Raw genomic sequence first — 26,894 nt, 5'->3', positions numbered from 1 at the left:
ATCTCGGATCTTTATGAGCCTTGGTGGCCCATTGGTCAGAATGCAGTATTGCAGGCAAACTCTGCCCAGAGCCTGGGAGTTCAATCCTGATGAGGCTCAAGGTTGACTCAGCCTTCCATCCTTTTGAGGCTGGTAAATCGAGGACCCAGGCTGTTGGGGGCAATATGCTGATTCTGTAAACTGCTTACAGTTTACAGATCAGGCTTTAAAAGCACTGTTGATAAATAAATGGTGATAAATAAGTCTAAGTGCTATTGCTATGAGAAGATGGAAAGCTGGAAGAGCCAAGAATATCCCTCCAATAGAGCTGAAAGAGCAACACTATCTTTTTCTGAAGCTGAGTTTGTTGTCTTGAAATAGCAATTTTGCATCCGTGGTTATAAGTGATATTACTGACATAGATACAGAAGTTGATTTTCTTCTTATGTTAACTTTCACATTTCTGTGAATGCTGAACAGTGGCCAGACCTCAGTATATGTACATGCCAATTTTTGCATATTCATAGCTAATTTATGCACCTGCAAAATATGAATGTGATTTTTACACATTCAAAAAATATTTTTAACCCCCCCCCCTTTTTTTCTCTCTCTCTCTCTCTCTTTTTTTGTTGGTGCTCTACACCAGTGATTGGATTCAGCTAGTTCACACCACTTTGGGAGAACAGATTGTCAACTTTCTGAGCAGTTTGGTGAACCAGTTGTTGGAAGAAATTATTAGGGCAGAGAACCAGTTGTTAAATTATTTGAATCCCACCACTGCTCTACACGAGGACCAAATATTAGACCAATTTTTGAGCTTGCATAAAGGATTTTCTATCACATGCAGAAATATTATAGCTGAAGAGGTGAACTCACCTTAGATTCCCACTCAGTTATAGGGGCATTAAGTTGTTTGGCATTTAAGCCACAAGCAATATATGGTTTGGGATATTTTTCTGACCATCCTTCCCTGGTACAATTGCGATACATAAACCCTGTATTGCAGCAAGAAGAACAGGAAAAAAACCCCATAAATTATGGTAAGAAGTGGACTATAAATAAAAGGAAAGTGTAGTTTTCAATATACAATCTAAATTATTTGATTTTATTGTTAAATTAAAGCAAATATTTATTGTAATGCAATGGAAAGGTCTAACATTACTTCCCATTTCCTTTGCTAAGGAAATTATTTTCTTTAAAATAATTATTTTATTTTATTTTATTTATAACGCACAAGACCACACAGAAGGTTTACAGCTGTGCGGTGGCCTAGACAACTACCAAGAGTCACTTTGAGTCTTGTAGGAAATAAACAAGCAAGAAAGCAAGCAAATTCTTGGACCTGTTACTGTTTTGTTTTTTTAATGCAACTCTCAGAGTACAACCTACAGTGTTTTTGTGCCCCAAATGAGCAACTATCGTGTTCTGGGCTTTGGGGATGAAAAAATAGGCAAAATTCTTTATATAAGAACAGAACTTGGTCCAATACAGTTTGAAAAGTAGGCTATGTCAATTCTGAAGTGAGCCTGGCTGAAGCCATCTTGTCCTGCCTCATAGTTGCCACAAGTCTGAGAAAGAAGGGGAGGGGGGAAGTAGATAGCCCAGCTTGTAGTCAAAATAAAAAGTTTTCCTGTGGGAACCAAGGTCATCGTAACAGGTGCCTGGTGAAGGAGGAGAGGAGCTGGCCAGCCATATTTATTGGACAATGTGATTGATGACACAGGGGAGGGGGGGAAGTATTATTCTTTTAATTAGGTGAAAACCATGGGAACTTTCAGAGTTGGTTTTCACCGGCTGTGCCGATATGATGTATCCAATAAACATATCCTTTGGGGAGTCAACCTGCCTTGGAGTTATGCTTTCAATGGGTGTGTTACTCAGAACGCTGACAGCCTAACTCCTTCAGTTCCAAAAACCTAAAGTAATTCCCAGAACCTTTGAAAATGTGTGTGACCATTAAATCATGGTTTTCATGTTACCTGTTTGTCCAGTGACTATTTGAAAGGCTTGGGGACAGGGTGCACTAACAGTTTGTCCAATGGAAGTAGACAGCCAACAGGTAAGATTATCCCACATGCCAAGGCATGTGCCTAAGGTACAAGAACACAAACACATCAAAATAGTAAATGAATCCCACAGGTGGGGGGAATCGCATCACAATCCATATGCTGTGCTTGCATCAACCAGTGTGGGAAAAATCAGCTTCTAGCACTGATGATGTTACCTAGTTGGGTAATGAAATGCCTGCAAGAAATCAGCCAAGGTCAAAGAGCATCAAGGGCTGGTCGTTTCAGCCCTGAGCTACAGATATTCTCCTTTATTGATAAACCAGTCTCCGTGAAGCAGAGTAGAAGTGAGCAATAGCCTCACACCATGCCCTTTAGCCTCCTTCTTTCTGATGTCGTAAGTATTTTACAGCTTATAAAAATATATTAAAGAGTTCCTCCTATTTACCCTGCGTCTCACAATGCACTTGCTGTGATTTCGATCAGCTGGGCCTTATATATAAACCAAACAACACAGGTTTTGGCAGTCTACCAGCCTCCATTAACTAATGCCAGTAATCAAAAATCATGCCATCCCAGGAGCCTTTATTAATGGACTGCTGAGTGTGCTAAGAAGGAAGGGAGAGTTGAATCAGTCCTCTTATCTTCTACTAAAGATCTACCTTTACTTTGGTGTTCAGAGCTGTGTGAGATTATGGGAGGGCAAGGAGCAAGCATATACTCTAAAAGTAGACACGAGTGGGACAGATATTTCTGAATTCAAGGTGCTGATTAATAAGGCATGCCAAGGCCATTATTTTGTTTAGACAAGGGCTGAGTAGGTCAATGAAACCTAATTAATTAAAACCAGGAAGAAGTGCATTCATGTTAGTCTTCAATCAACCATTGTTCCAGAAATCTCTTTCCCAGAAGGCAGCTCTATTGCTAATCCTCCTGAATATTTAAGTCTACTTCATCATATCATGGGACATAAATCCACCAAACAGATCATTCTTTTTGCACAAGGTTTAATTATATACTAACTCTTTTGGTACTGTCGCTCTCTTTAGGGAGCTGGGCAGTGTGCTTTCCATCGTTCAGAAGAAATATAAAAAATAGCAAAGAGGTCATCATATTTAAATCTTTATTTTCTAGTGTCCAATATGGTTACTGTGATAGTTCAAAATTGTGGTATCAGAGGAAGATTTTAGAAATTTGAGGCAAGTTAGAATAGAGATTTTGACAAACAAGCTATTCTCAATATTGATTTTTGAAAGTTAATCTCTTCTTCAATGGAATTAGAATGCTTTCATTTTCTTTCATTCCTACACATCCTTGCTCCTATAGGAAACAGAAATTTAAGCTAGATCTATACAACACACCATGGTTTTCTGGATTCACAGGACATGCTGAACCATAAACAAACCATAAATTATCTGAACCATAGTTTACCCAAGTTATACAAGCCTATCCTTAGCACTAATCCTTAGTCTGAATAGGCAGCTGCACTGGTTCTAAAGGAGTTTTTTGCCTCTTTATATATATAAATGTAACTAGAAATAAAGACAATAGATAGATAGATAGATAGATAGATAGATAGATAGATAGATAGATAGATAGATAGATAGATAGATAGATAGATCCATCCATCCATCCATCCATCCATCCATCCATCCATACATCCATCCATACATACATACATACATACGTGAAATATAAAAATGTTCCCTACCGGTTATGTGGACGTGGCTTGCGACATGGCTTGGTGGTCATGTGACTGGGTGGGCGTGACTTGGTAGTCATGGTCATGTGACTGGGTGAGCTGAAAAACCAACTTTCACACTTCACACATAAACAACACAAAAACCACACAACTGATTCATACACAATGCAAAAGCACACAAAATGGCCCCTGCAACAGCAAGCAGGAACCTCACAGAGCCACAAAGAGCTCAAAAACCAAGTATCACAAAAAAAAATTACTTTTTAAAAGCATTTTTTACTACGGGTTTGGGAACCCCCCACCCCACCCCCCGGCAACATTAAATCCACAACACCAGAGGATCCACGAGGCAAGGAAAGTCCAGAATGTTTAGAATAGAGCTGGAAGGGACCTTGGAGGTCTTCTAGTCCAGCAGGAGAAACGATACTATTTCGGATAGTATAGTATAGAGGAGCAGGAGGAGGAGCTTCCGGGGATGGCGGTCGCCTCCTGAGCTCCGAGAACACCGAAGAGCTCCTGATGGAGGAAGGGGCTGCGGCCGGCCCTCGTTCTACCTGAGGGCCGGGAGTCAGACTGTACGACCACCCTGGCTTGCCTTGGACCTATTTTGGTCCGCCAGGGTGGTCGGGAGGCCGGAGGAAAGGCGGAAGGCAGAGCGGAGTGCGGAGCAGAGAGCGGAGCGGGGAGAGGCTGGCAATGGCGATGGCGCGTGGCGACGCAGATGGGGGCGACGGCGGCGGCGGGAAGAGCGAGAGGAGCGAGAGGAGCGACGCCGCTGCCAGGGGGCTCCGCTGCGGCTTCAGTATCCCCCGGTGGTTCCTGTGCCCTCAGGCCCGCCGGCGCCAGCAGGAGACGCTGAAAGAAACACCATGGACGCCAGGAATACCAGGATTTTGGGTGAGAGCCATGAGAGCTGTGAGCAGGAAGATGTGGAATGGAGGCTGGGGGAGGCCCAGGACACCGGAGGCTGCCGGAAGCCCTGCATTAGGGCCATGGACAGGCCGGAGCAGCGTCCGGGCCAAGAACGCCTGCCCCCACCCACTGAGGACCTCAGATTACCATCTATGAGCTCCCACCCACCTAGGACCATCCAGGACTGCCACCCACCCTTTGCCACCTTTCCACCACTCGGACATTCGGTCACTTTCTGCCCCCTTTACCCAAGTACAAACAGGGCATTGCCTTCCACCTTCTTCTGAGACCCTGGCCCACTGACTGACTATTCACCATCTGCAGCACCTTGACTCCACCGTGTTTTTTAGTAACATTTATTTGAGGTCAGACCTGCTCCTCCTGCGGGAGTCCCCTCTCTCGCAGGCATGGCCCTTGGCTCTTTCAAGGGCCCACCTTGATGACGGGTTAGTGAACCCCGAGAGGTGGAGGAAGCGGAAGCTAAGGGGATTTTTAACAAAATGTTTTTTATCCTTTTTAGGGGGCTCCAGGGTGGGGGGGGCAGGTTAATCAGGCCAGGAGGGGGGCCAGTGCCAGGCGAACAGGTGAGTCTAGGAGGGAAGTGAGTGTGGTGGGAGGGAGGGAAAAGGACATCTCAACAGAGGGTTGCCCTATTATAACGGTCGCGGGGAGGGGTGGATGCGAGGACAGGAGAAGATCGCAAGGTCGGTTGGGAGACTGTGGCTGTTGGATACGCCCGGTCGTTTGCACCAACCCCCGCAGCCTAGGTGGCCAGGAACTACAGAGCCAGGGCCTGAGGCTGATGCTTTGCAATGCAAGGTCCGTGACCAACAAGGCCCCCCTCATTAGTGAGTTGATCTCAGAGGGGGAGCTGGACCTTGCAGGGATAACGGAGACCTGGTTGGGCCACGAGGGTGGTTTACCCCTCGTGGAAATGTGCCCACCGGGTTTCCATGCATTCCATCAGCCCCAGGCCCTGGGTAAGGGTGGTGGGGTGGCGGTAGTTATACGGGAAGGCTTGGAGCTGAGGGAGTTCACTGTACCTCAGATACCCGGGTGTGAGTCCCTTGGTGTGAAATGGGGCCCAGGGAGGCAGTGGGGTCTGCTGATTGTATACTTGGCTCCTCGCTATGCATCAGCAGCCCTGCCCGAGCTCCTCGAGCTGATCTCAGAAACGGCAGTTGAGATCCCCAAACTTGTGGTTATGGGGGATTTCAACTTGCCGTCGACGGGGGAAGCATCCGAGGTAGCTCGGGAGTTCATGGCTTCCATGACAGCCATGGACCTGAACCAATTAATTCAGGGCCCCACACACGAGGGTGACCACACACTGGACCTTGTTTTTGTATCTGAGCAGTGGACGAGTGATCTGGGAATAGGGGATTTGATCATTACCCCCCTGTCATGGTCAGATCACTCACTCCTTCGTCTTGACTTCCCTGGTGCTACCTCCCGCTGCGGGGAGGCGGAACCAGACTGTCCAAGTTGGTACCACCCCAGGCGCCTGATGGAACCGGATAGATTCCAGATGGAGCTTGGGCCACTTCCTGTAGCCCTGACCCGCTCTCAGTGGGAGGACCTAGTAGCCGCCTGGAATAGGGCAGCCGCTGGGGCCTTGGACCGGGTTGCGCCTTTGCGGCCTCTCCTTCGGCAATGACCCACCCGGGCTCCTTGGTTTACCGAGGACCTGAGAGTGATGAAGCGCCATAGGAGACGCCTAGAGAGCAGGTGGAGGTCCTCGCGCTCCGAATCTGATTGAACACAGGTAAGAGCCTATTCACGGATCTACCTTGTGGCATTAAGAGTGGCCAAACGTCAACATTGTGCCGCTCTTATTGCGTCTGCCGATAACCGCCCTGCCGCCCTGTTTCGGGTAACCCGCTCCCTCTTATCACAGAGGACGCGGGAAGCCCCTTTGCAGGGCAGAGCAGAGGAGTTTGGGGAATATCTGCAGGACAAAATCGCTCAGATCCAGAGCGGATGGGCCCCCTTCAGTGGACCAGAGGAGCCGTCAACAGTGAGTCTTGTGAGACCATTCTGGGAGGAGTTTGATTCTGTTGCCCCCGAGGATTTGGACAGGCTACGTGGACGGCTGTGACCCACCACATGTTTAATGGACCCGTGTCCCTCCTGGCTGGTACTGGCATCCTGGGAAGTGACACGAGGCTGGCTCCTGGGCCTAGTGAACGCCTCGTTGGGTGAGGGGTCCTTACCAACCGCCTTGAAAGAGGCGGTGGTGAGGCCCTTACTCAAGAGGCCTTCCCTTGACCCGATGGAGCTAGCTAATTATCGTCCAGTCTCCAACCTTCCCTTCCTAGCGAAGGTTGTAGAGAATGTGGTGGCACAGTAGTTCCCGCGACACCTTGACGAATCCGACTATCTAGACCCACGCCAGTCTGGCTTCCGACCCAGGCACAGCACGGAGACGGCCTTGGTCGCGTTGGTTGATGATCTCTGGAGGGCCAGAGATAGGGGTTGTTCCTCTATCCTGGTCCTATTAGATCTGTCAGCGGCTTTTGATACCATCGACCATGGTATCCTATTGCGGCGGCTGGAGGGGATGGGAGTTGGAGGCACCGTTTTGCGGTGGTTTGGCTCCTACCTCTCCGACCGGATGCAATGTGTGTTGGCAGGGGGGCAGAGGTCGACCCTGAGGCCACTCACCTGTGGGGTGCCACAGGGGTCGGTCCTCTCGCCCCTCCTGTTCAACGCATATGTGAAGCCACTGGGGGAGATCATCCGTGGTTTTGGGGTCGAATATCATCTGTACGCTGATGATACTCAGCTGTACATTTCCACCCCAAACCACCCCAACGAGGCTGTCGAAATGATGTCCCGGTGTTTGGAAGCCGTCAGGGTCTGGATGGGGGACAACAGACTCAAGCTCAACCCCTCCAAGACTGAGTGGCTGTGGTTACCGGCACCTCGGTTCAACCAGTTGACACCATCACTGGCCATAGGGGGCGAGCAATTGCCCCCTGTGGAACGGGCACACAATTTGGGCGTCCTCCTAGATGCCCGGCTGTCGATGGACAACCATGTGGCAGCCGTGGCAAGGGGGGCGTTCCACCAGGTTCGCCTGGTGTGCCAATTGCGCCCCCTACTGGACCGGGATGCCCTACGCACGGTCACTCATGCGCTGGTGACGTCTCGTCTGGACTACTGCAATGCCCTCTACATGGGGCTTCCCCTCGGACGCGCCCGAAGACTGCAGCTACTTCAGAATGCAGCCGCGCAGGCCATCACGGGGAGTACCAGGTACTCCCACATTACACCCCTCCTGCGCGAGGTGCACTGGCTGCCTGTGGTTTTTCGGGTGCGTTTCAAGGTGTTGATCACCATCTTTAAAGCGCTCCATGGCACAGGACCTAGCTACCTGCGGGATCGCATCCTACCGTACACATCCCTGCGACCAATTCGCTCTCACAGGGAGGGACTCCTCCGGGTGCCGTCCACCAAGCAATGCCAACGGGCGGCGCCTAGGAGTAGAGCCTTCTCTGTGATGGGCCCAACCCTCTGGAATGACCTCCCCCCCCCCGACATCAGAACCACCACCGACTTCCACTCCTTCCGACAAAAACTAAAGACTCACCTGTTTCGATTAGCCAGCCTGGCCCACTCATAGTTTTATTTTACCTCCTGGCAGATATTTAATTGGGGAATTTCATGGGTAATTATTTTAAATTCAATTTTTGGGGGTATTTTTAGGGGTTGTTTTTAAATACTGCTTTTAATACTTTACTTGAAGGTACAGTTTTATATAGCCTCCTCCATTTATGTATTTATGTATTTATGTATTTATTTATATGCATCCTATTTGTGTTTTAGCCTGACTGTACACCGCCCCGAGTCCCTTTTGGGAGAGGGGGCGGTCTAGAAATACGAAATAAAGTAAAGTAAAGTAAATTTGTTACTACCGGTTCCAGGCAGAACCTGTAGCCTTTCAGAGAGAGAGAGGGGAGGGAGAGGGAGAGGGAGAAGGAGAGGGAGAGGGAGAGGGAATGAGGGAGGGAGGGAGGGAGGGAGGGAGAGAGAGAGAGAGAGAGAGAGAGAGAGAGAGAGAGAGAGAGAGAGAGAGAGAGACTGAGACTTACATATATATGAGAGGCAGAGGCAGAGATATACAGAGAGACATTATTGTGACATTAATTAACAGTTTAACTTTCCAGCTTCTCTACAGGATATTCTTCCCTGATCAGTATAGCTACAGAACTAATTACAAATTAGTGTTTGGCTTTCCCCTTAATTAATCTTTTATTCCTTATATGGGATTATTCTGATCTTTCCTTCTTCCTTTCTTATAATTCTCCACTTCCAGAGTACTTTATAAAAATAAAAAAATGGGTAAAGAGAAAGAGAAGAACTATGGATTAAGCGTGCTGATGAATATTAAAACAATACCAAAATAATGTCAGCAGATAAAGTGAACTAGTATAAATAAACAGAGAAAAGGTTATGTAGTAAAAAATTATTTTATAATCTCACAAATTCATCAAGAGATGATGACTATAGCTGTAAAAGAAGATGATTTTGATTCTTGGAAGAAAATCTAGACAATACACAGACGCACAGATGAAGCTGTATCTAGGCAAGATTTTAATGTTTAGAGATGTTATGCTGATAACTAAGATACATATTGTCAAAGCCAGAGATTTCCAGGTGTAAATGAAACTGGATTAGAGGACTCAAAATATGGAAACACTCTGGAGAGCTTTGAATTGCCAAAAGTAAAATTTTATTGGATACACCATTTTGGTACTGAAGAATCAAAACCAGCTCTGGTTTTCCCATGCAAATACTTGCTTAGTTAAACAATAGCTTCCTTCCCCCCCACCCCACCCCAGAATGTTCACATTGTCCAATTATGAGACATCCTTTTGTTATGGGAACCATTCACCTCCTTCTCAAGCATGTGCAGTGGCGACCTTGATGATTTCCAGGCTCTCACAATCTGTGCACCAAATCTCAGCATTCCATTCCTTCCCTCCCTCCGGTTCATTGGCAAGTTGAATAACAATAAGATTGGAAAGAAGCAAAGCAGTTCAATCTTGACAATGAGTTCACAAGAATACTAAGAGACAATTTTTAAAACTGTCGCAGTGAGTCGCAAAAAGTAACAGAATTCCTGAACACAACAAGATGTTTACAAGACATGGTAACTGAATATACAGCTGTTCTGCAATTTTAGGTGATCAAATTTCTCTTGCTAAATTTCAAATCGTTTAACGTACTGTTTTTCAATCTAAGCAAGTGTAGGATGTATGGATTTCAATCCCCATGGCTGGCTGGGGAATTCTGGGAGATGGTCCAAATATCTTGAAGTTGCTGAGGCTAAAAGTCTGCTTTAAAGCACTGATAAATAACCTTGTCTGTCCATTAAATTTATTTGCAATTTTCAAACTTATTCCAGATTCATATTATTTAAGTGAATAACTTATTCTCTTGGTTCCCATTCAGCGTCATACAATCCTATGCCAAACTGATCTCTGGTTATTTTATCAGCATAATTTACTGTGTACCTATCACCACATTTTGAATTCTTATTTTAATACAAGGCCACAATGATCTAGATCAGAGGTCAAGATCAGGGCTGTCAAACTCCTGGCCTGTGGGCCGGATGTGTCCCTTGCCCGGTTTAGCGAAGTGGGGGGGGGGGAAGTCCTGATACATCATGTGACACTGCTGTGACGATGTGAGTTTGACACCCCTGGTCTACATCATTGTAGACTTCAATTCCCAGAATTCCTCAGCCAGCATGGCTGATTGAAGAATTCTGGGAATTGAAGTTCACAATTCTTAAAGTTACCAAATTGGAGACCTCTGATCTAAATGGCCTAAAATTCATACTCTGGAACATACCTGCACTCCTCAATAATTCATTTCCAGCTGTTCTGTTTGCTTCTTCCTGGGCAAGTGCTGATGTGCACAGTTCTTCTTCCATCCTCATGATTTTTTTGATTTCACATGATGAAATGAAAGCTGCAATCTGCTGTATTAAAAAGTATCATTTTATTACTCTTTTGTTACTCTGATTACAAAATACTAGTTCTTTTTTTATATAGTTATAATTTCAGCATTTTAAAGTAACACAGTGACTTGTTTGCCTTCTGAACTCAACTAGAGCCCAAACTCATTAGAATTTAATCCCAGGATTTGTTTGCAGAAGTGGGGAAGCATTCTAGAAGACAAAGCTGCTTTCTTCGTCCACCCCAATTTTTTTTTTAACAATCCTATAACAGTTCTGGACAGGATATTCAAACTTAAAGACAAAATGGTTAGTTAGATTCCAATGTAGATAGATCTTTTTTTAATTGCTTTTCTCAGGTTTTTCATGTTACATCTAACTCCAATCAACGAATCACATAATTCCAGATGAAGCTTATAGCACAATCAGTCAAAACCACGATGAGGTTATTCCATCATGGTTGTTATAGGCATATACTTCAAACTGGGAAGGCAGAAAAATGACACACACCCCAAAAATGCATTCTTATATCATGATGTAAATGCTTAAGTTCCGGGCATTATGACAATGCAACATGTTGTGACATCACAACAATTCTTTGTGTCTTCTTGCCCTCTTGAGAGGTCTTCTCTGATAGTTGTCCCCAGTCCATTCACTATCGAGGCTTCTATGTATTCTTCCAACCTTTCTTGCTTAATGCAAATAGCGTACAACACAATCTAAATTGAAATTTATTTACTCATGAGCTCTGTTTTTGGGGTTTTCCTAAGGAATTTATTAAGTCTGGTTTTGTACCACATGCTGTATTCAAATGTGATCGACTAGTTTGCGGTTTAGTAAGCCTTCCAAATGCAACTACAAGGCAGCTACTGTGTCTTTTGATGAACTGGATGAATGGAAAGTTGAAAGTGCCCCCATTTCTCTATGCCTGTACAATTTAAGCACTACCAGTAGAATTAAGATTGTAAATTGTATATTGCTAGTAGGAAGACCCTGGGCAACCTTTTGCAATTCCAAACAAGCAGCCCCAAGAGATTTACAACATTCTTGGCAACTGCCTTATATGGTGGAAAAGCATAGTTGGCTTTGCAGTTCAGTTTATGCAAGCCTGATTTACATCAACCCTGCCTAGTGCACAAGAAATATCTATTACTATAAGTGTAGCTGGGTTAATCTACTTTCACACATGATAAAAAAGGTCATATCACCATTATTGGGGCCCTGATTCCACTTCTTCTATTAAAATCAATTATGTATATAAATTAGAAAGTTTTATGCAATAGATACCCCAGAATTGATGATAACATAGTTTATCTTGACATGTTACCTCTTGCAAAGGATTGTTGGATGCTGAATGCCCACAAGGCTGTGTCTCACCCAGTCATTCTTTTTTTTTTTTTTAGAATAGAATTCTTTATTGGCCAAATGTGATTGGACACACAAGGAATTTGTCTTTGGTGCATAAGATCTCAGTGTACATAAAAAGACAAGATACATTCATCAAGAATCATAAGGTACAGCACTTAATGATAGTCATAGGGTACAAATAAGCAATCTGTCTTGTTGGGTTGCAGAACCAAACCAGACAGTTTCAGAGGTGCAGATGACAGACTCAATGATTCTTCTGTAGAACTGTATCAGCAACTCCATGGGCAGTTTGAGCTTCCTGAGTTGGCGCAGAAAGAACATTCTTTGTTCATATAGGTTTCTATTCCTTTACTTAAAATACTTTTGAAATTCTAATTCACACGCCAGTTTATGTTACAGTAAAATTATTGCCTTTTAAATCAGATTTCTTAATCCATCTATTCCTCTCTCTACCTGGATGGGGTTATGTCCAGCTAGATAGCTATTCAAAAACCTAAGGGAAAGAAACATTGGTTCAGCAAGAGCAACTGTAGACACAAGGGGGAAAGCCCTGGATGTTTAGCACATCAAACAGATGCAATTTCTCCATCAAGGAATTACAAAAGCGATTGCATAGCTAGATCCAAGTCAAAATTTATTTTATAGAGCATTTCTTTTAGGGTACGCAGCAATCCATCAGTTATATATTAGGAGGACTTTCTATTTATGCAGCTGAATCATTTATTTGAGAAAGAGCTGCAACTCTTATTGGAATTAAGCTTGCACTTTAATTTATGAGACCTTTTAGAATATGGCTGTAACTCAATCAAAAACATTTCAACTTGATTAACCTAACATTATGGTTAAGTAACTACACAGGTAGAATGTGTTGCATTCAGATGCATGGCATCTGCATTAGATATGTCACACAGAAAGCAAAGATGGTCATGGGAGACTATCTTCAATCCTGGATAGGTGAGATATAAGGCGTCCACTATCCATGAAAGTCATGGAGGCTTTTTGCAAATAATTTAGGAAAATTATAAAACATAAGCAGATAGCTTTATACCAGTCAAAACTATTTTGTCCACTAAGCCAGTACTAGATTTTCAATTCTGGCAGGCAACTGCTTGCTGTGTTCTTAGGGGGATATCTTCTTTTTCTTCTGTTCTTTCTGAACAGAGATGCTAGAAATTCAGCCTAACATTTGAGAGGTCACATTTGGATTTTTGCAGACTGTAGTAAGGCAAGGGTAAAGTAGGAGTATCCCGTGAAAAGCTCTTATTTTGCTTTAACGGCATCCACTTTTTGGTGGTGATTTTTCCACTCCCATCCATTTTCTCACTTTGTCTCAAAAATTACATTTAATTTTATTTACTTGCCAGTAATCATAAGGAGTTGAGGTGGGATATACAGAAAATATTCTTGATGCATCTTGAAGATATACAACAATATTGACCTCAATATGGGAGCTAGGGCTTCAACTTCTCATATGATCAGATGATGATGATAGTTATATGTTCACCCTATCTGGAAGAACGTAACTTTCCTACTTGTAATCTACCAATTGACCTAACCTTATCCATGCTGATGGAACAATGACTAGACTCCAACAAAAGGTTGGAGGTTTCTACTTGAGGTGGTTTCTCTAATTGCTATACATACCAAAGACAGAGTAGCAACTTCAGTTAAGATGAGAGCCTATTATTGATAGACATTGAAGCAAGTTGTCAGTCATATTCAGAGGGATCACGTTTATGCAAGAGGTTTTTTTTTTCCCTTTGTACTAAATAGTAAATGTTGTATAAAATTGATAAGCATTGTTTTGGAAAAAGAAACCTACAACAGAAGGCATCAATTGTGAAACTTAGAGGTATCTGGATCGTAGCTTCAGGAAAATCCCTCAGTGGAAAGACAGACAGACAGAATGATTGCCCAGAGTTTTGCAGCCTAGATCTAGTAGCCCTAATGAAGTTTGAGCCTTATAACCACAACCAAAAGAAATACAGGACAGCAAGTTAAAATTCTTCTATTTCAACTTGCAGTAGTAAATCAAAATTGCCCGAGATAAATCAGGACTGGCAACAGGTTTTCAACAGAAGATGTATTCTGTCATTCAAGAACAAAGCAAGATCTTTTCCCTCACCTTACTTAGAGGATGTACCAGTAAACATGTCAGAATAAGTAAACATCGCATACGGCTTCCTGAAATGATTCAAGGGCTTGAATTGGTTTCCATGCCTGATATTCTAAATACCAAGTGGTGTTTATAAATGTGTGTGAAATAAGTTGCCTGAAAAAGGGAAAGGCATGAAACAGTGCTGCTACAGTTACTCAGTCAGTCACTCATAAGTTTTGTAGTAGGTACAGATCAGAGGTGGGTTGCTGCCAGTTCAGCCTGGTTCGGCCAAACCGGTAGTGGAATTGAGGCCTGGGTCTCAGAACCGGCAGTGACCCAGCCTGCCACATCCCCAAACTGGCTCCCTCGCCACTGCTTGGCCGCCGCCATTTTGGTTTTTAGGGACTGTGCATGCGCAATTCACTGTAAATTGTTCTGCGCATGCGTGAAGAACAATTTACATTGAACAGTGTTGCGTGTGGGTTGCGAACCGGTAGTTAAACCGGCAGCAACCCACGCCTGGTACAGATAGCACATCCTTATCACAAGACAGTCACAATTGCTGAACCTGTTTATGTGTATGATATGGGGAGCAGGGAGAACTATAGAGGAAACCATAATGTAGCGGAATGTGATTAACACTGTGCAAAAGATTCTGAGGTCCCTCAGCTACTATTCTCTAAATGTTTTGGACATCAACCTATCATCCCAAGCTATCATGGCTGGGGAATTAGGAGACTTCTTGGAGGGTACTAAGTTAGGATGATCAGCCCTTCTCTACTGGGGTTCTGCAACAGGTCATGACTAAAAACAACCAAACATCCCTTTTTAAATGTTGCATACCACTCAGTGCTAGCACTGGGAAAGAGGAGAATGTCTATGCACAACTCAGTTTATTTATCACGCTGTGCTGTACATATAATACATTTTAAAGAAGGGGTCCCTGAGATTTGAAAATTATTTCAAAGGGCTTCAAGTGTAAAAAGCTTGAGAAAGACTAATCTAGTCAGTCATTCTGTATTGAAGCTCTTATTAGTGTCCCAAATGTGCTTTTTCAAGAAGCAACGGGACTTTCTGGTTTTTCTTTGAAGATGTTTTGCTTCTCATCTAAGAAGCTTCTTCAGCTCGGACTGGATGGTGGAGAATGGAAGGATCTATACTTCTTGCACACAGCTGGTCTCCAGGTAGCCTCAATGACTCGCTAACAGAATGCAAATAACCAGCTGTCTGCAAGGAGTATAAATCCTTCAATTCCACATTATCCAGTCAGAGCTGAAGAAGCTTCTTGGATGAGAAGTGAAACATCTTCAAAGAAAAACCAGAAAGTCCTGTTGCTTCTTGAAAAAAGCACATTTGGGACAACCGCAACCTGGATGACTGAGAATCTCCATAGACTCTTATTAGTGTAACACAAATATTTATAAGTGGATTGGCTCAAGGCCTTATTCTTGATCCCTATTCCTAATAAAAGATTGGAGAAATAGTTGGCTTTCAAAATACTGGATTAGCTTCCAATACTCCTAAGGCCCGGGGGGCAGGTGGATTTGGCCCATGGGGTGCTTAGATCTGACCCACAGGGCCACCCGGGAAACAGCCCCTTTTCACTGGCAGAGCTCTCAGGCCACCACAGGTATCCCTGACATGAGTGACGTATAGCTGGCCACCCCCACCCCACCTCCCGCGGCCCACAATGAAATCGAGTTTGACACCCCTGTCCTAGCTAGCATAGCAAGCACAATAGTTACTAATCATGAGAGTTGTATTCTAGGAACATTAATCAGATCTTACCCTTAGCTATAAAATCTCAGAAACGTCTGTATAATCAAATATTGACAAACCTTTCCATCAGGCTAAATAAAGAAGCAATTGGTTAGATTTACGTAACATGTGAAGCCAATAGTCAATAGTCCTCCCTCTCCCTCCCTGCAATACATTTTGGCTTAGCACAGTGTGCAAACCCACACATATAGTCAGGAATAAAAATAAAAGTGAGCCATAACTTGTGATCTACATAACTCACCACATAACTTGTGAAGAGTGAATCAGTGGTGGGTTCTGGATCCCGGTGCAACTGGTATGGTGCAATGGGGTCCGGCGTCCTCCACATGAACGTGAGCAGCGCGCATATGTGTCCTTACCTCCTGCGATGGTCCAGCTGCTTAGTGGAGAGTCGCACAGGTGCCGTATTCTCCGTGTACGGAAGCCCCGAAGAGCTCAAATACAGGTAAGGACAGCAGGCGAGCGGGTGGGCCCTCCAGAGCATCATACCAGAATGGTACCCGGTGCTCCTGACAGGCACCAGTACTCCCGTACTGGGGCATACCGGTCCTAACCCACCACTGGCGTGAATGTAAAAACAGATGCCAGGTTCAATTTTCTTCTTACACAATTTACCATAACTTACCATCCTCCGGAGCCATTCCAAACACAGGGGTTGTATACAAACAGTCCAACAACTATTCATTTAGTGACTGTATGGAGATACACTCTAACGGCACTGAAAAAAGTGACTTATGACTGTTTTTCTCACACACAACCATGACAGCATTTCCATGGTGACATGATCAAAATTCAGGTACTTGGCAACTGGCTCATACTTATGATGGTTGCAGTGTCCCTGGACCATGGGATCACCTTTGTGACCTGCCATATGAGATGGTGCAGGATCTCCTGCTTGGGTGGGGGGTTGCAGAGGTAGGTTGCTCCTGGTTCGGCCCAGTTCAGCCCGGTTCGGTGGAACCGGTTGTGGCAGCGCTGGGAGACTTCTCCCACCCACCCGGACACTTTTGCGCATGCACGAGAGCGCTCAAGAGCATGCGCACACGCACAAACTAACCAGTAGTAAAACCAGTATAAATCCACCACTGGAAGGTTGGACTAGAAGTCCTACACAAGATCTCTTCCAACTCTGCTATTCTATTAAAGTATTCTAAAAAAATGTATTCTGCCATTCTGACAGGCCAAGTCAAAAGTTAAGCCACATTTACTTAACAACTAAGTTACTTACTTAACAACTGCTGTGATTCACTTAATAACTGTGGCAAGAAAGGTCATAAAACGGGGCAAAACTCACTTAACAACTGTCTTGCTTAGGAACAAAAGTTTTGTGTTCAGTCAAGGACTACCTGTATGTCCAAAATCATCGCTGTTACAGTACTAAACATCCCACAGGAAAAGTTACCAAAATATCATACAGCTTCCCAGGATCTTCAGGAAATGAGTTGAGTAATCAATCACTCCTCTCTTTTTTTTCCAGAAGAAATGAAGCAACGACAGATTTGCTACATCTCCTCTATAGCTGCAAGGCATTTCTTCCTTTAGAGGCAAAGTAAGAATGTCTCAGTGCAATCGCTTTTTTTAAAATTGAAAAAAGCAATGTGATGCTGAATTTAATTTAATTGGGGCTATAATTTTGCACAAGGACTTGTATCGCATCTGAAGCTCAACTTACTCTTAAACACAAGGCCTTAACATTTAAGATTTTGTCTGAGAATAATAATAAGCACTCTAAGATTAGAAGCTACTCTGATTAATAATTGTTAATATTTGGAGTGCCTTTGCTAAGGATTGACTTGATTTTAAAAACAAATTTAAAATACTAAGGTCACCTTTATATACAATACTGATATATTACTTTGAAAATCCTTATTTAATTTTATATGGCTTGGAAATCTTTTCTCTGTCTCTTTCTGTTTCTCTCTGTCTCTACCTATCTGTCTGTCTGTCCGTCTGTCTGTCTATCTATACACTGTATACACACACACACACACACACACACACACACACTTATGACAATTGAGCCCAACATTTCTGTTGCTAAACAAGACAGTTGTTAAGTAAGTTTGCTCCATTTTATGACCTTTCTTTGCCACAGTGGTTAAGCGAATCGTTGAAGTTATTAAGTTAATAACACGATTATAACGCGAACCTGGCTTCTCTATTGACTTTGCTTGACAGAAGATCTCAAAGATAATTTCATGACCCCGGGACGCTGCAATTGACATAAATACGAGTTAGGTTGTCTAAAGCGTCTCAATTTTGATCACATGACCATGGAATGCTGCAATAGTCCTAAGGGTGAAAAACAGTCATAAGTCAACTTTTTTAGTGCCATTGTAACTCAAATGTAACTTTTTTAGTGCTATTGTAACTACAACCACTAAATGAACAGTTGTAAGTTGAGGACTACCTATATATGCACATTCATACATACACACCCACACTCTTTTCTTTCAGAGATCCGCAGGGCACGTGATTATCCACAGGAAAAACCTTCTGTCTTGTTTTAGTTCCTAGCATTTTGCTCTCCAAAGAAGCAAAGTCACAATGCCACTTTGTCAATGGGATCATTTTGCAAATAGGATAAAATTATGGAAGTTAACATCTTAGAACCACAGTGCCACATCACAACCCTATTGCAGCTTATGCAGGACTAAGGCACAATTACATCACAAAAGTCACAGATTTTGTAAATTATGTTGATTGTGGCCAAAATACCTGAACAGAAAAGTCACAGATGACTTCTGATACATATTATTTATCCAAAACTATCATAGCAAAACAAATTATCTGTAATTTAAAACTTATAAAAATGAATGCAATATTTTATTCCATTCATTTTTACTTCCATTTACTATTTAGCTTCCCTTAAGTGTTAACCCTCTGTGAATAGGAAAAATTCAAAATGAACGCTTCAATAAATTGCTATAAAGTGAATAATAATTCAAACTTTATATAAATGTTTACCTATTCACCTTTTTTATTATTAGAAACATAAAAATTTCTATTTATTTATACCATTATTTGCATGCAGTCTCACCTGACAACTACTATTCATATTTTTAATATGTGCTTGATTATTTATTTCATCGCTATATTTTGGGTCTCAGCTTAAACCAATCATTCTAGCCCATACTAAGCAATATTTGAACACGAGACAAGGAGCAAGAAATAACCTATTAATCAGACATACATTAGCACAGTTCCTAATTTTAGAGTGAAATTAGTGTATCAATTACAATAAATTATTATACAGAACACAATAAAATATTTATGTTTGACTAGCAATTGTCTTTATATGCTCCTTGACAATCCAGCAAATTGCTGTCATAAATTATATTTTTACAGACTGCGTAACAAGCTGATTGTCCTGTCATTATAATGCACAGCGCTTGTGCATTTTGGTCTCCGAAGCACAACCAGACACGAGTTTATGCAACCTACACATTTTAACTTTGATCATGGGCAGAGTGGCGTCTCTAAAGCGCATTCTCATACTTTTTAATGACCCCACTGAAAGAGTTCTAAGATATTTTAAGCAAATCCAAATTCCAGTTTGGATTTCCCCCTCCATTTTACACCACAATCCTATATAGATACTGGCTCAGAAACAAATGTCCTTGGATTTTAAAGAAGTTGTTCTGTATAAGTGCACACGGGGCTGCTCCAATATCCCTCTCCCATATTTTTCTCCTTCTCCTTTTAAGTGGGTGGATAGAGACATTTGGCTTCCTTGCTACCAAACACAGTATTCCCCTGATCAGTTACAGTCCTTACCGTTAGCTCCAGAGACGTGAAGACGATTAATGTAAAAACCCACATGGCTGGTGCTTGTTTCTTCCTTTCACTCCTTGCACACAGTTCAAAAGTTACCTCCATGGGCTCCTAGGTGTTCTTCCCACTCTCCCGGATAACGTGGCTGTCTGCATCTTGCCGGTGCTGTTATATCTGTCCCTGAATACCAGCAGGATGCTACACCTCCAGTCACAGGCAATGTTAGGGTTTGTGCAGTCGAGGTATTTCCACTCTCTCTTCCATTACTCATTGTTATCACCCCGTGTCAAGAAGAAAGATCAATCCTTTGTGTTCCCATGGATAAGGGAATACGTCTGGTTATGGGACAACAGCATTCATTTCACCAAACCAAAGATAAATCTGTCAAGGCATGGAAAATAACAGAAAGTGTTCCAGAACCTAGAAGGAATAAAGTGGAGGCACAAACCAATTTCTGGCAAAAGAAAAGCTGCTATCCATGGGGTGATTCATCTAGGTTGAAACACTCTGCTAGTGTCTTCCCTGTGCAAACTGCATTTCCCAGGAGCACAGGTATTCAGAGAGTATCTTTGTCAGACAAAAATGTATGCTCCATCTCACAGGGTGGCTGTTGGATGGAATAGTAGGCACTCTTGCCTCCTTACTTGGGCAGAAAGCAACACCAGTACAAAGCCATCTATTCTGGTATGACAACTATATAATTCTATCTATGCCAATATGATTCTTTAAACAAAAGGGAAAGGCACGATATAAATTTCATGGATGCACAGCAAGAAACTTTTTTTATAACTACAGGTTATATTGATGTGGATGGATGGATGGATGGATGGATGGATGGATGAATGAAAAAGAGGGAGGAAGGAAGAGAGAGAGAAGAGGAAAGAAAGTAAGACAAGAACATATTGCTCCATTTCTGTTTAACTTACACAGCAAATGTATCATAAGCATAGTGTGGGGAAGAGATGGCAGCTGGAATAGAAGTTGAAAAGTTTCAAAACAGTTTGTGGTACGTAGATGATGCCATTTGGTACGGAGGACTTGGAAGAGCTTATTACAGAACAGAACGTGCTGGAGTTTTCTTTTGTTGAGCTCAAGATAGATAAAGATGAACAGTGTGTTGGACAAGCATCCGGTCCCATCACTTCCTGGCAAACAGAAGGGGAAGAAATGGAAACAGTGGCAGATTTTATTTTCTTGGGCTACAAGATCAGTGCAGGTGGTGACTGCAGCCATGAAATGAAAAGACCCCTGGGAGGAAAGCTATGGCAAACTTAGACAGCATATTCAAAAGACATTACCTTGCCAACAAAAGTCTGTATAGTCAAATCTATGATTTTCCCTGTAGTAATGTATGGCTGCGAGAGTTGGACCATAAGGAGGGCTGAGCACCAAAGAATTTGATGCTTTCAAATTATGGTGTTGGACAAGATTCTTGAGAGTTCCTGCCAGGAGATCAAATCAATCAACCCCAAAGGAATCAACCCTGATTGTTCTTTGGAGGGACAAAAGCTGAAGCTCAAGCTCAAATACTTTGGTCACCGAATAAGAAGAGAGGACTCCTTGGGAAAGACCCTGATATTGGGAAAGATTGAAGGCAAAAGGCAGAGGATGAGATGGTTAGAGAATATAGATTGTGCAACCTTTCAGTATCAGAATCACTTCCAACACTGGTTTAACATTCCCACAGTATTCAAAGGACCCTGCACAAAAGGAACCACAAACAATATAAACTTAGCTCTGCATTGTTGGAAGAAACCTCCATCTGGGATCAGTTCCAAGTGGGGAGAAAGACATTGGAAACACGGAGGCTGCTTGAAAAGCTGGTTTAATTGAGCAGAACCATTAAGCACATGGTTCTGGTGCAGCTGAACACATGGAGTGGAGAGTGAGTGTTATTTATACTCTCTCTTGGGCCTTGCCCTAGAGCTTCCTGTTCCAGTGCAAGAAATGTATCCTAATGGTTGCTGTAGGGGGTCATGTGCAAATCCTAGGAGTTTTTCTGAGGTAAGCCTGGTTGAACTGTGCTGCATGATGTAATATCCCCAGGTGCCATGTGGTGAGTTCTGCTGCTAGATGGGTAGAGAGGTAATCCTATTATGTCTTGGAGAGTCCTATCATAATCCCATCACCCTGGAGCTGAAGGTCTTTTGTCTTGTAGATAATATGGACCAGTTTTTCTGGGGCTATTAACAAAGATGGGGGCTGCTTTCCAAGAGCATGTTTCTCCTTTTCTCATCCAGGGAAGTATAATAGTCTGCCTTTTTAATATTTCCTAGAATATTTCATTCTTCTAGGAGAGGGGTGGTTGCTAACTTTCTACAGCAGGGGTGTCCAAACATGGGAACTTTAAGACTTGTCCACAAGTCTTAAAGTTCCCATGTTTGGACACCCCTGTTCTACAGCATCAGATAGTGAAGTTGGACCCATTAAAAATAAGCAAACATCTTAAAAGTTATAATTGGCACAATTTTGCTTGAAATAAGGCAATCATTCCATTTGCAATTTCATGTTTATATATTACAGGTAGCAGCACGGTTTCTTCCTCCACTAGGCTGGTTTCTAGTATCTGGGTAAAATATTTATTGCAGATAATGCTGTTTATCTTATCACAATGCTGTAGAAATGATAAAAAAAATGAGCATAGTACATTTGCAAACCTGCTACTTTCAGTCAACCTTTTTTCTCAAAAGCTGGAACAGTTCCAATTATTTATTTAAATATTTATATCCTGCCTCCCCTCCACAGACTTATTTGCAAAAAATATATAATCCAGACCTAGAAGTATACCTGCTCTGTTTCAACTGGAAGGAAGATGTATCTTGGCAGGAATGGGAAACGTGCAGCCTTTGCTGAGCTTCATCTCACAGTATTTCTTGACAGTGGGCTTACGACTGCAAGCTGTGTTTTAAGAGTGCCATAAAGTCTCCACTGTTGACACAGAACAATGCAATAAATCAGAAGATGGCAAGAAGATGCTCCCCTCTCACGGAGGGCCTAAAGGAAGTAATCTGATGCTGGAGGTCATGTCCTAATGCTACAGTACCCTCTGGTTTGATTTGAAAATATATGCAATGCAGATAAGAACTGTACTGCATTTTTTAAAAAAAATGCAAAATCTTTAAATGAAGCTCAGATCCCAGTGACTTCATAGACATGTCCTTCAAGGGATTTTGGAAATTGTACTAAAGCACTTGTTGGAAGAAATATCCATTTGATGAGTTCCAAGTGGGGAGAAAGACAATGGAAACATGGAGGCTGATTGGAGAGATGGTTTATTGGTGAACAGGACCACATGGGTTTGAGGTCTTGGGCAGCTGACCACATGGAGTGCATTTATGCCCTCTCTTGGGCTTTGAACTTGAGCTTCCTGTTCCTGTAACAAGGGCATGTACTCTATTGGTTGCTGTCAAACTCCCATGGGGCTATGTAGGGGTCATAAATTGTTTGAGCTCCCAGGTTTGGTTGAAACTTGGAGGGTGATGTAATGTTCCCAGGTGTTTGTGCCACGTGGTGAGTTCTGCTGATAGATAATCCTATTATGTCCTGGGGGGTGTGTGTCATGTCTGAATCTCATCACCCTGGAGCTGAAGGTCTAATTGTCTTGTAGACAGGCTGCCCCAGTCTTGCTCAATGGGCACCAAATATCTGCTGGGGGCAGGGAGCTGCTCTTTGTCTTTAAAAACATGTTTCCTCTTTTCTCATCCAGGCAAATATAATATTCTGTCTTTTTAATATTTCCTAGAATATTTCATTCTTCTATCCTAGTGCTCTCAAGATCAGTTGTCAGTTATTTGCTACTATCAAGCTGAGCAATGTAGGCATGGACACACATATCTATACAATACACAATATCGACTGCAAACTATGGGTTAACCATATATATCCTTTTAAATATGTAGCTTTAGCAGCTACAAATGTATCAACATATTTTTACAGTGACTGTACTGGCACATTTATTTCTCAACTCTTCACTGTTTTATTTTTTTATTTGATGTTTCTTGGATATCGTTTTTTGGGAAACAGACTTGAAGCGGAACTATATACATGGAGCTGAGATAATAAAGGCAAAAGGAATGAGGGTGTTCACCGTGTCCCTCTTTATTAATTCTACCCGCCCCATTTCCCCTTTCAAATTCAAATTAAAGTCTTGCCATCCCTTGGCCGTCTCGGCTAAATAATGAATTGCCACGATTTGCTACTGATTAATCGCTAGTAATTAACTGTACAGCGCTGTCTCTATTATTCAACGCCAACCCTTTTCTAAGAGTTGCAGCGCAACCCGAACAAGTACAAAACCATTCGGCTTTCCACGACTGAGAGAGGCTGTAGGGCTTTGCTGACCCGTCCGTCAACTTGTTACATCTCTTCTCCTTATCTCTCCCCCCCCCAGGGTTAGAGAATGGTATGGTCCAAAGCCCGCTTAGCGCTCTAGAACGTCACAGTTGACAACCAGCATAGCAACCGAAGCTTTTGAGGCGGGCGGGCGCGAAGTGGTTTGTGAGCTACAGATCGCACCTTCGCTCCTGGTAGGTTCTCCGGTCCCTCCAAGCGAAAGACAAAATAAAACTGGGAAAGGCCGTGGAGGGGGGGGGCGGTAATTGGGAGTTTCTGGGGTCCGTTGCAAATTCAAACTCCTCTCCTTCGGAGCAGCGCCTTCCCCCTTTGATCTAGTAGTGGCTTCTTTCTGTTTCGCCTTAAGACTAAAAGTTACCACTTGCACATTTTACTACTGGTTCTATGTCCACCTCGCCAGAACTCTCTGCTTTAACTAGTCCCCAGGTCAAAAAATCATAGCATTAGAAGGGACCTTAGAGGTCTTCTAGTCCAACCTCTATCCCCTTATCTCCCTTAAGTGTATGTGTGTGTGTGTAAATATATGTATAAATATATACATACACACACATGCACAGATATAGCAGGGGGCTTCAATTGGAAATGCTAGGCATTGCACTGAAGATTTCTTTTTTTTTTTTAGCAAGTATTCTGCTTGCTGCTAAATTATCAGCACTCCACTCAGCTGAATCTATGTATAAGCATGTGAAGAAGCTAGCTTGCTTTTTTTCTAGGTACCAAGATCATTATTTACAGTACATGTTTTATATTATTTATACAATTACACATTTTGAAGAAAGGTGTATAATATTTTTTTTTATTATTTGTAAAATTATATATTTTTAAGAAAGGTACACAGGTAGTCCTCGACTTATAACCATTTATTTGATGACCATTTCAAGTTACAATGGCACTGAAAAAATGTGACTTATGACTATTTTTCACACTGACAACCACTGCAGGATCTCCATGCTCATGTGATCAAAATTGAGGCGCTTGGCAACGGACTCATTTATGATGTTTGCAATGTCCCTGGGTATGCAACTAATTTCGTTGTATACATGATGTATAATGACAATAAAGGCTATGGGTTATGTGATCTTTGTGACTTTCTGATAAGCAAAGTCAATGCAAAAGCCAGTTACTAATCCTGAGTAACTTAACAAATGTAGTGATTCCTTTTACAACTGGGGCAAGAAAGTCATAAAATGGGGCTAAACTCACTTAACTGTCTTGCATAACAACACAAATTTTGGACTCGGAGTCGTAATTCGAGGACTACCTATATGCAGTTTGTCCATCTCAGCTGTGCCATAATGGAAAAGGAAAGCTCCAGAAACTAACTGGCACATGTCCAACTCTGTCTCCATTTCTTGGCCAAGGTAGCCAGTGTTGTCTGAAGAAATTTTCCATGATTATGTGGCTAGCATGAATATATGCCAAAGACGTACAGAACACTGTTACCTTCCCACCAAAGTGGTACCTATTAATCTACCCACATTTTCATGCTTTCAAACTATTAGATGGGCAGGAGCTGGGACAAGTAACAGGGGCTCATCCCGTTGCGTGGAGTTCAGCTCTCAAACCCGGACTGTTAGCTCTCCAGCTGACAAGCTCAGCATCTTTAACTGCTGAGCCATCTATGCCCCATTGCATTCAAGTACTACTCACCATATCTAATCAAGACAACCACTAGATGGAAAGAAGGAGTGACTTTTTAATGTCACTTTGCTGCCCATTCTTGTTGAGCTTTTAAACCCTTCAGCTAGGTGATGCTACCTGCTGAGGTAAGTCAGTATTATATTTTCTTGGAAGAGAGATATAGAAGCTACAGCACAGCAATAAACTAAAAACTGCATCCTCACTTTTTTTCTTCTCAATACAGGATTTCTTGCTCATGCCTTTTAGGTAGCTAGCTCAGCAACCTAAAGCCATAATAGAACAAGACTAGAGAAATTGATTCCCGCATCATGAATCTAATGTAATTTGTTTGAAGTATGAATGTGTGTTTTCAGCCATTGTCACTTGTAAACTAGGTTTTATGATTTGGTATGATGCATAAGCTCAGGCAATTACAATTTACTAGTAAAGCATTGTTAACCAAATTCTGAGTTGGTAAAGTGTATGGACCTAGCGGTTGGTGAGGGAAGACATAGAAACAGAGAAAACTGACAGCAGAAAAAGACCCAATGATCCATCGAGTGTGCCTTTTGAGTGTTTTATTTGTTTTTGTTTTCTTTTTAATTAATTTTTTATTTTTTATTTTTTTCTTATTGTGGTTTGGCGCACGGTAAACCAGATGTTCAGACTGGTTTGGCATTTTTGTCTACCTCTCAAGTTCTTTCTAAGGACCTGGAATAGGCAGATGTGGGTGTTTAATGGCATTACAGACATTGTCACAGGATGTAAGCTGTTCTGAGTAAAGCTGCCTTTTGCAATTGACTGATAGTGAATTTATCAGTACTGGTGGTGCTCGATGCTCCTATTCACTCAAAGCTCCTATTTACCGTTGCTTTCTTTTTCCACAATCATTGTATTTCTATTTGCAGGTCTTTATATTTCTATTCTGCTGTTTCCGGGTACTGCCACATCCATTATCTAGACTTGATTGTCTTTTTTATTGAAATTTGTTAAGTCTAAGGTGTTATGTGGCAGGTGCTTTTCTGCTTATTATGATGGGTTTATCTGAAGCAGGTTTAAACTTTGTTACAGATGACTGACCCACTAACTCTGATGGAAGTTGATTCCAAACTTCTACTACTCCTTCTTTGAAGTAATACTTTGTAACAGTACTTTTGAACTTTCTCTCCTATCAGTTTGAGGTTATGTCCCTGTGTTCTTGATTTTTGCTTAATAGTGAAAATACTGCCTTCTAGAACCTTATTCTTACTCTTAATATATTTAAGGGTTTCAGTCATGTCCCCTGCTGTCCGTCCTATCCTCCAGGCTGTACATATTCAGTTCCTCCAATCTCATCCT

General features: G+C 42.5%; 2 protein-coding genes across 4 annotated transcripts in view; one reads left to right on the top strand and one right to left on the bottom strand.

Moving 5' to 3' along the window:
- Window positions 1-19,798, bottom strand: part of SCTR (secretin receptor) — a 40,551-nt gene extending 20,753 nt beyond the window's left edge. Inside the window, exons 1-4 of one of the 3 annotated variants that reach the window (XM_081935083.1) lie at window positions 19,587-19,798; window positions 10,459-10,588; window positions 1,959-2,069; window positions 856-974 (exon numbers count right to left, since the gene is read on the bottom strand). In XM_081935083.1, the coding sequence (XP_081791209.1) occupies window positions 856-974; window positions 1,959-2,069; window positions 10,459-10,588; window positions 19,587-19,688 (462 nt within the window). In that variant the 5' untranslated portion in view covers window positions 19,689-19,798. Of the gene's footprint in view, window positions 1-855; window positions 975-1,958; window positions 2,070-10,458; window positions 10,589-11,891; window positions 12,019-19,586 lie in introns of those variants that run through there. The other 2 variants (XM_081935084.1, XM_081935085.1) reach the window with 2 other exon arrangements.
- Window positions 19,799-24,012: 4,214 nt separating this feature from the next.
- Window positions 24,013-26,894, top strand: part of CFAP221 (cilia and flagella associated protein 221) — a 37,616-nt gene continuing 34,734 nt past the window's right edge. The window contains exon 1 of the mRNA XM_081934051.1: window positions 24,013-24,109. The gene's annotated coding sequence lies outside the window, so the exon portion shown is untranslated. The remainder of the gene's footprint in view (window positions 24,110-26,894) is intronic.

The sequence above is a fragment of the Natrix helvetica genome (genome assembly GCF_964273705.1).
Source record: "Natrix helvetica genome assembly, chromosome: 1".
Classification (NCBI taxonomy): domain Eukaryota; kingdom Metazoa; phylum Chordata; class Lepidosauria; order Squamata; family Natricidae; genus Natrix; species Natrix helvetica.
The sequence above is the reverse complement of the archived record's forward strand: the minus strand, read 5'-3'. Positions and strand labels throughout refer to the sequence as shown.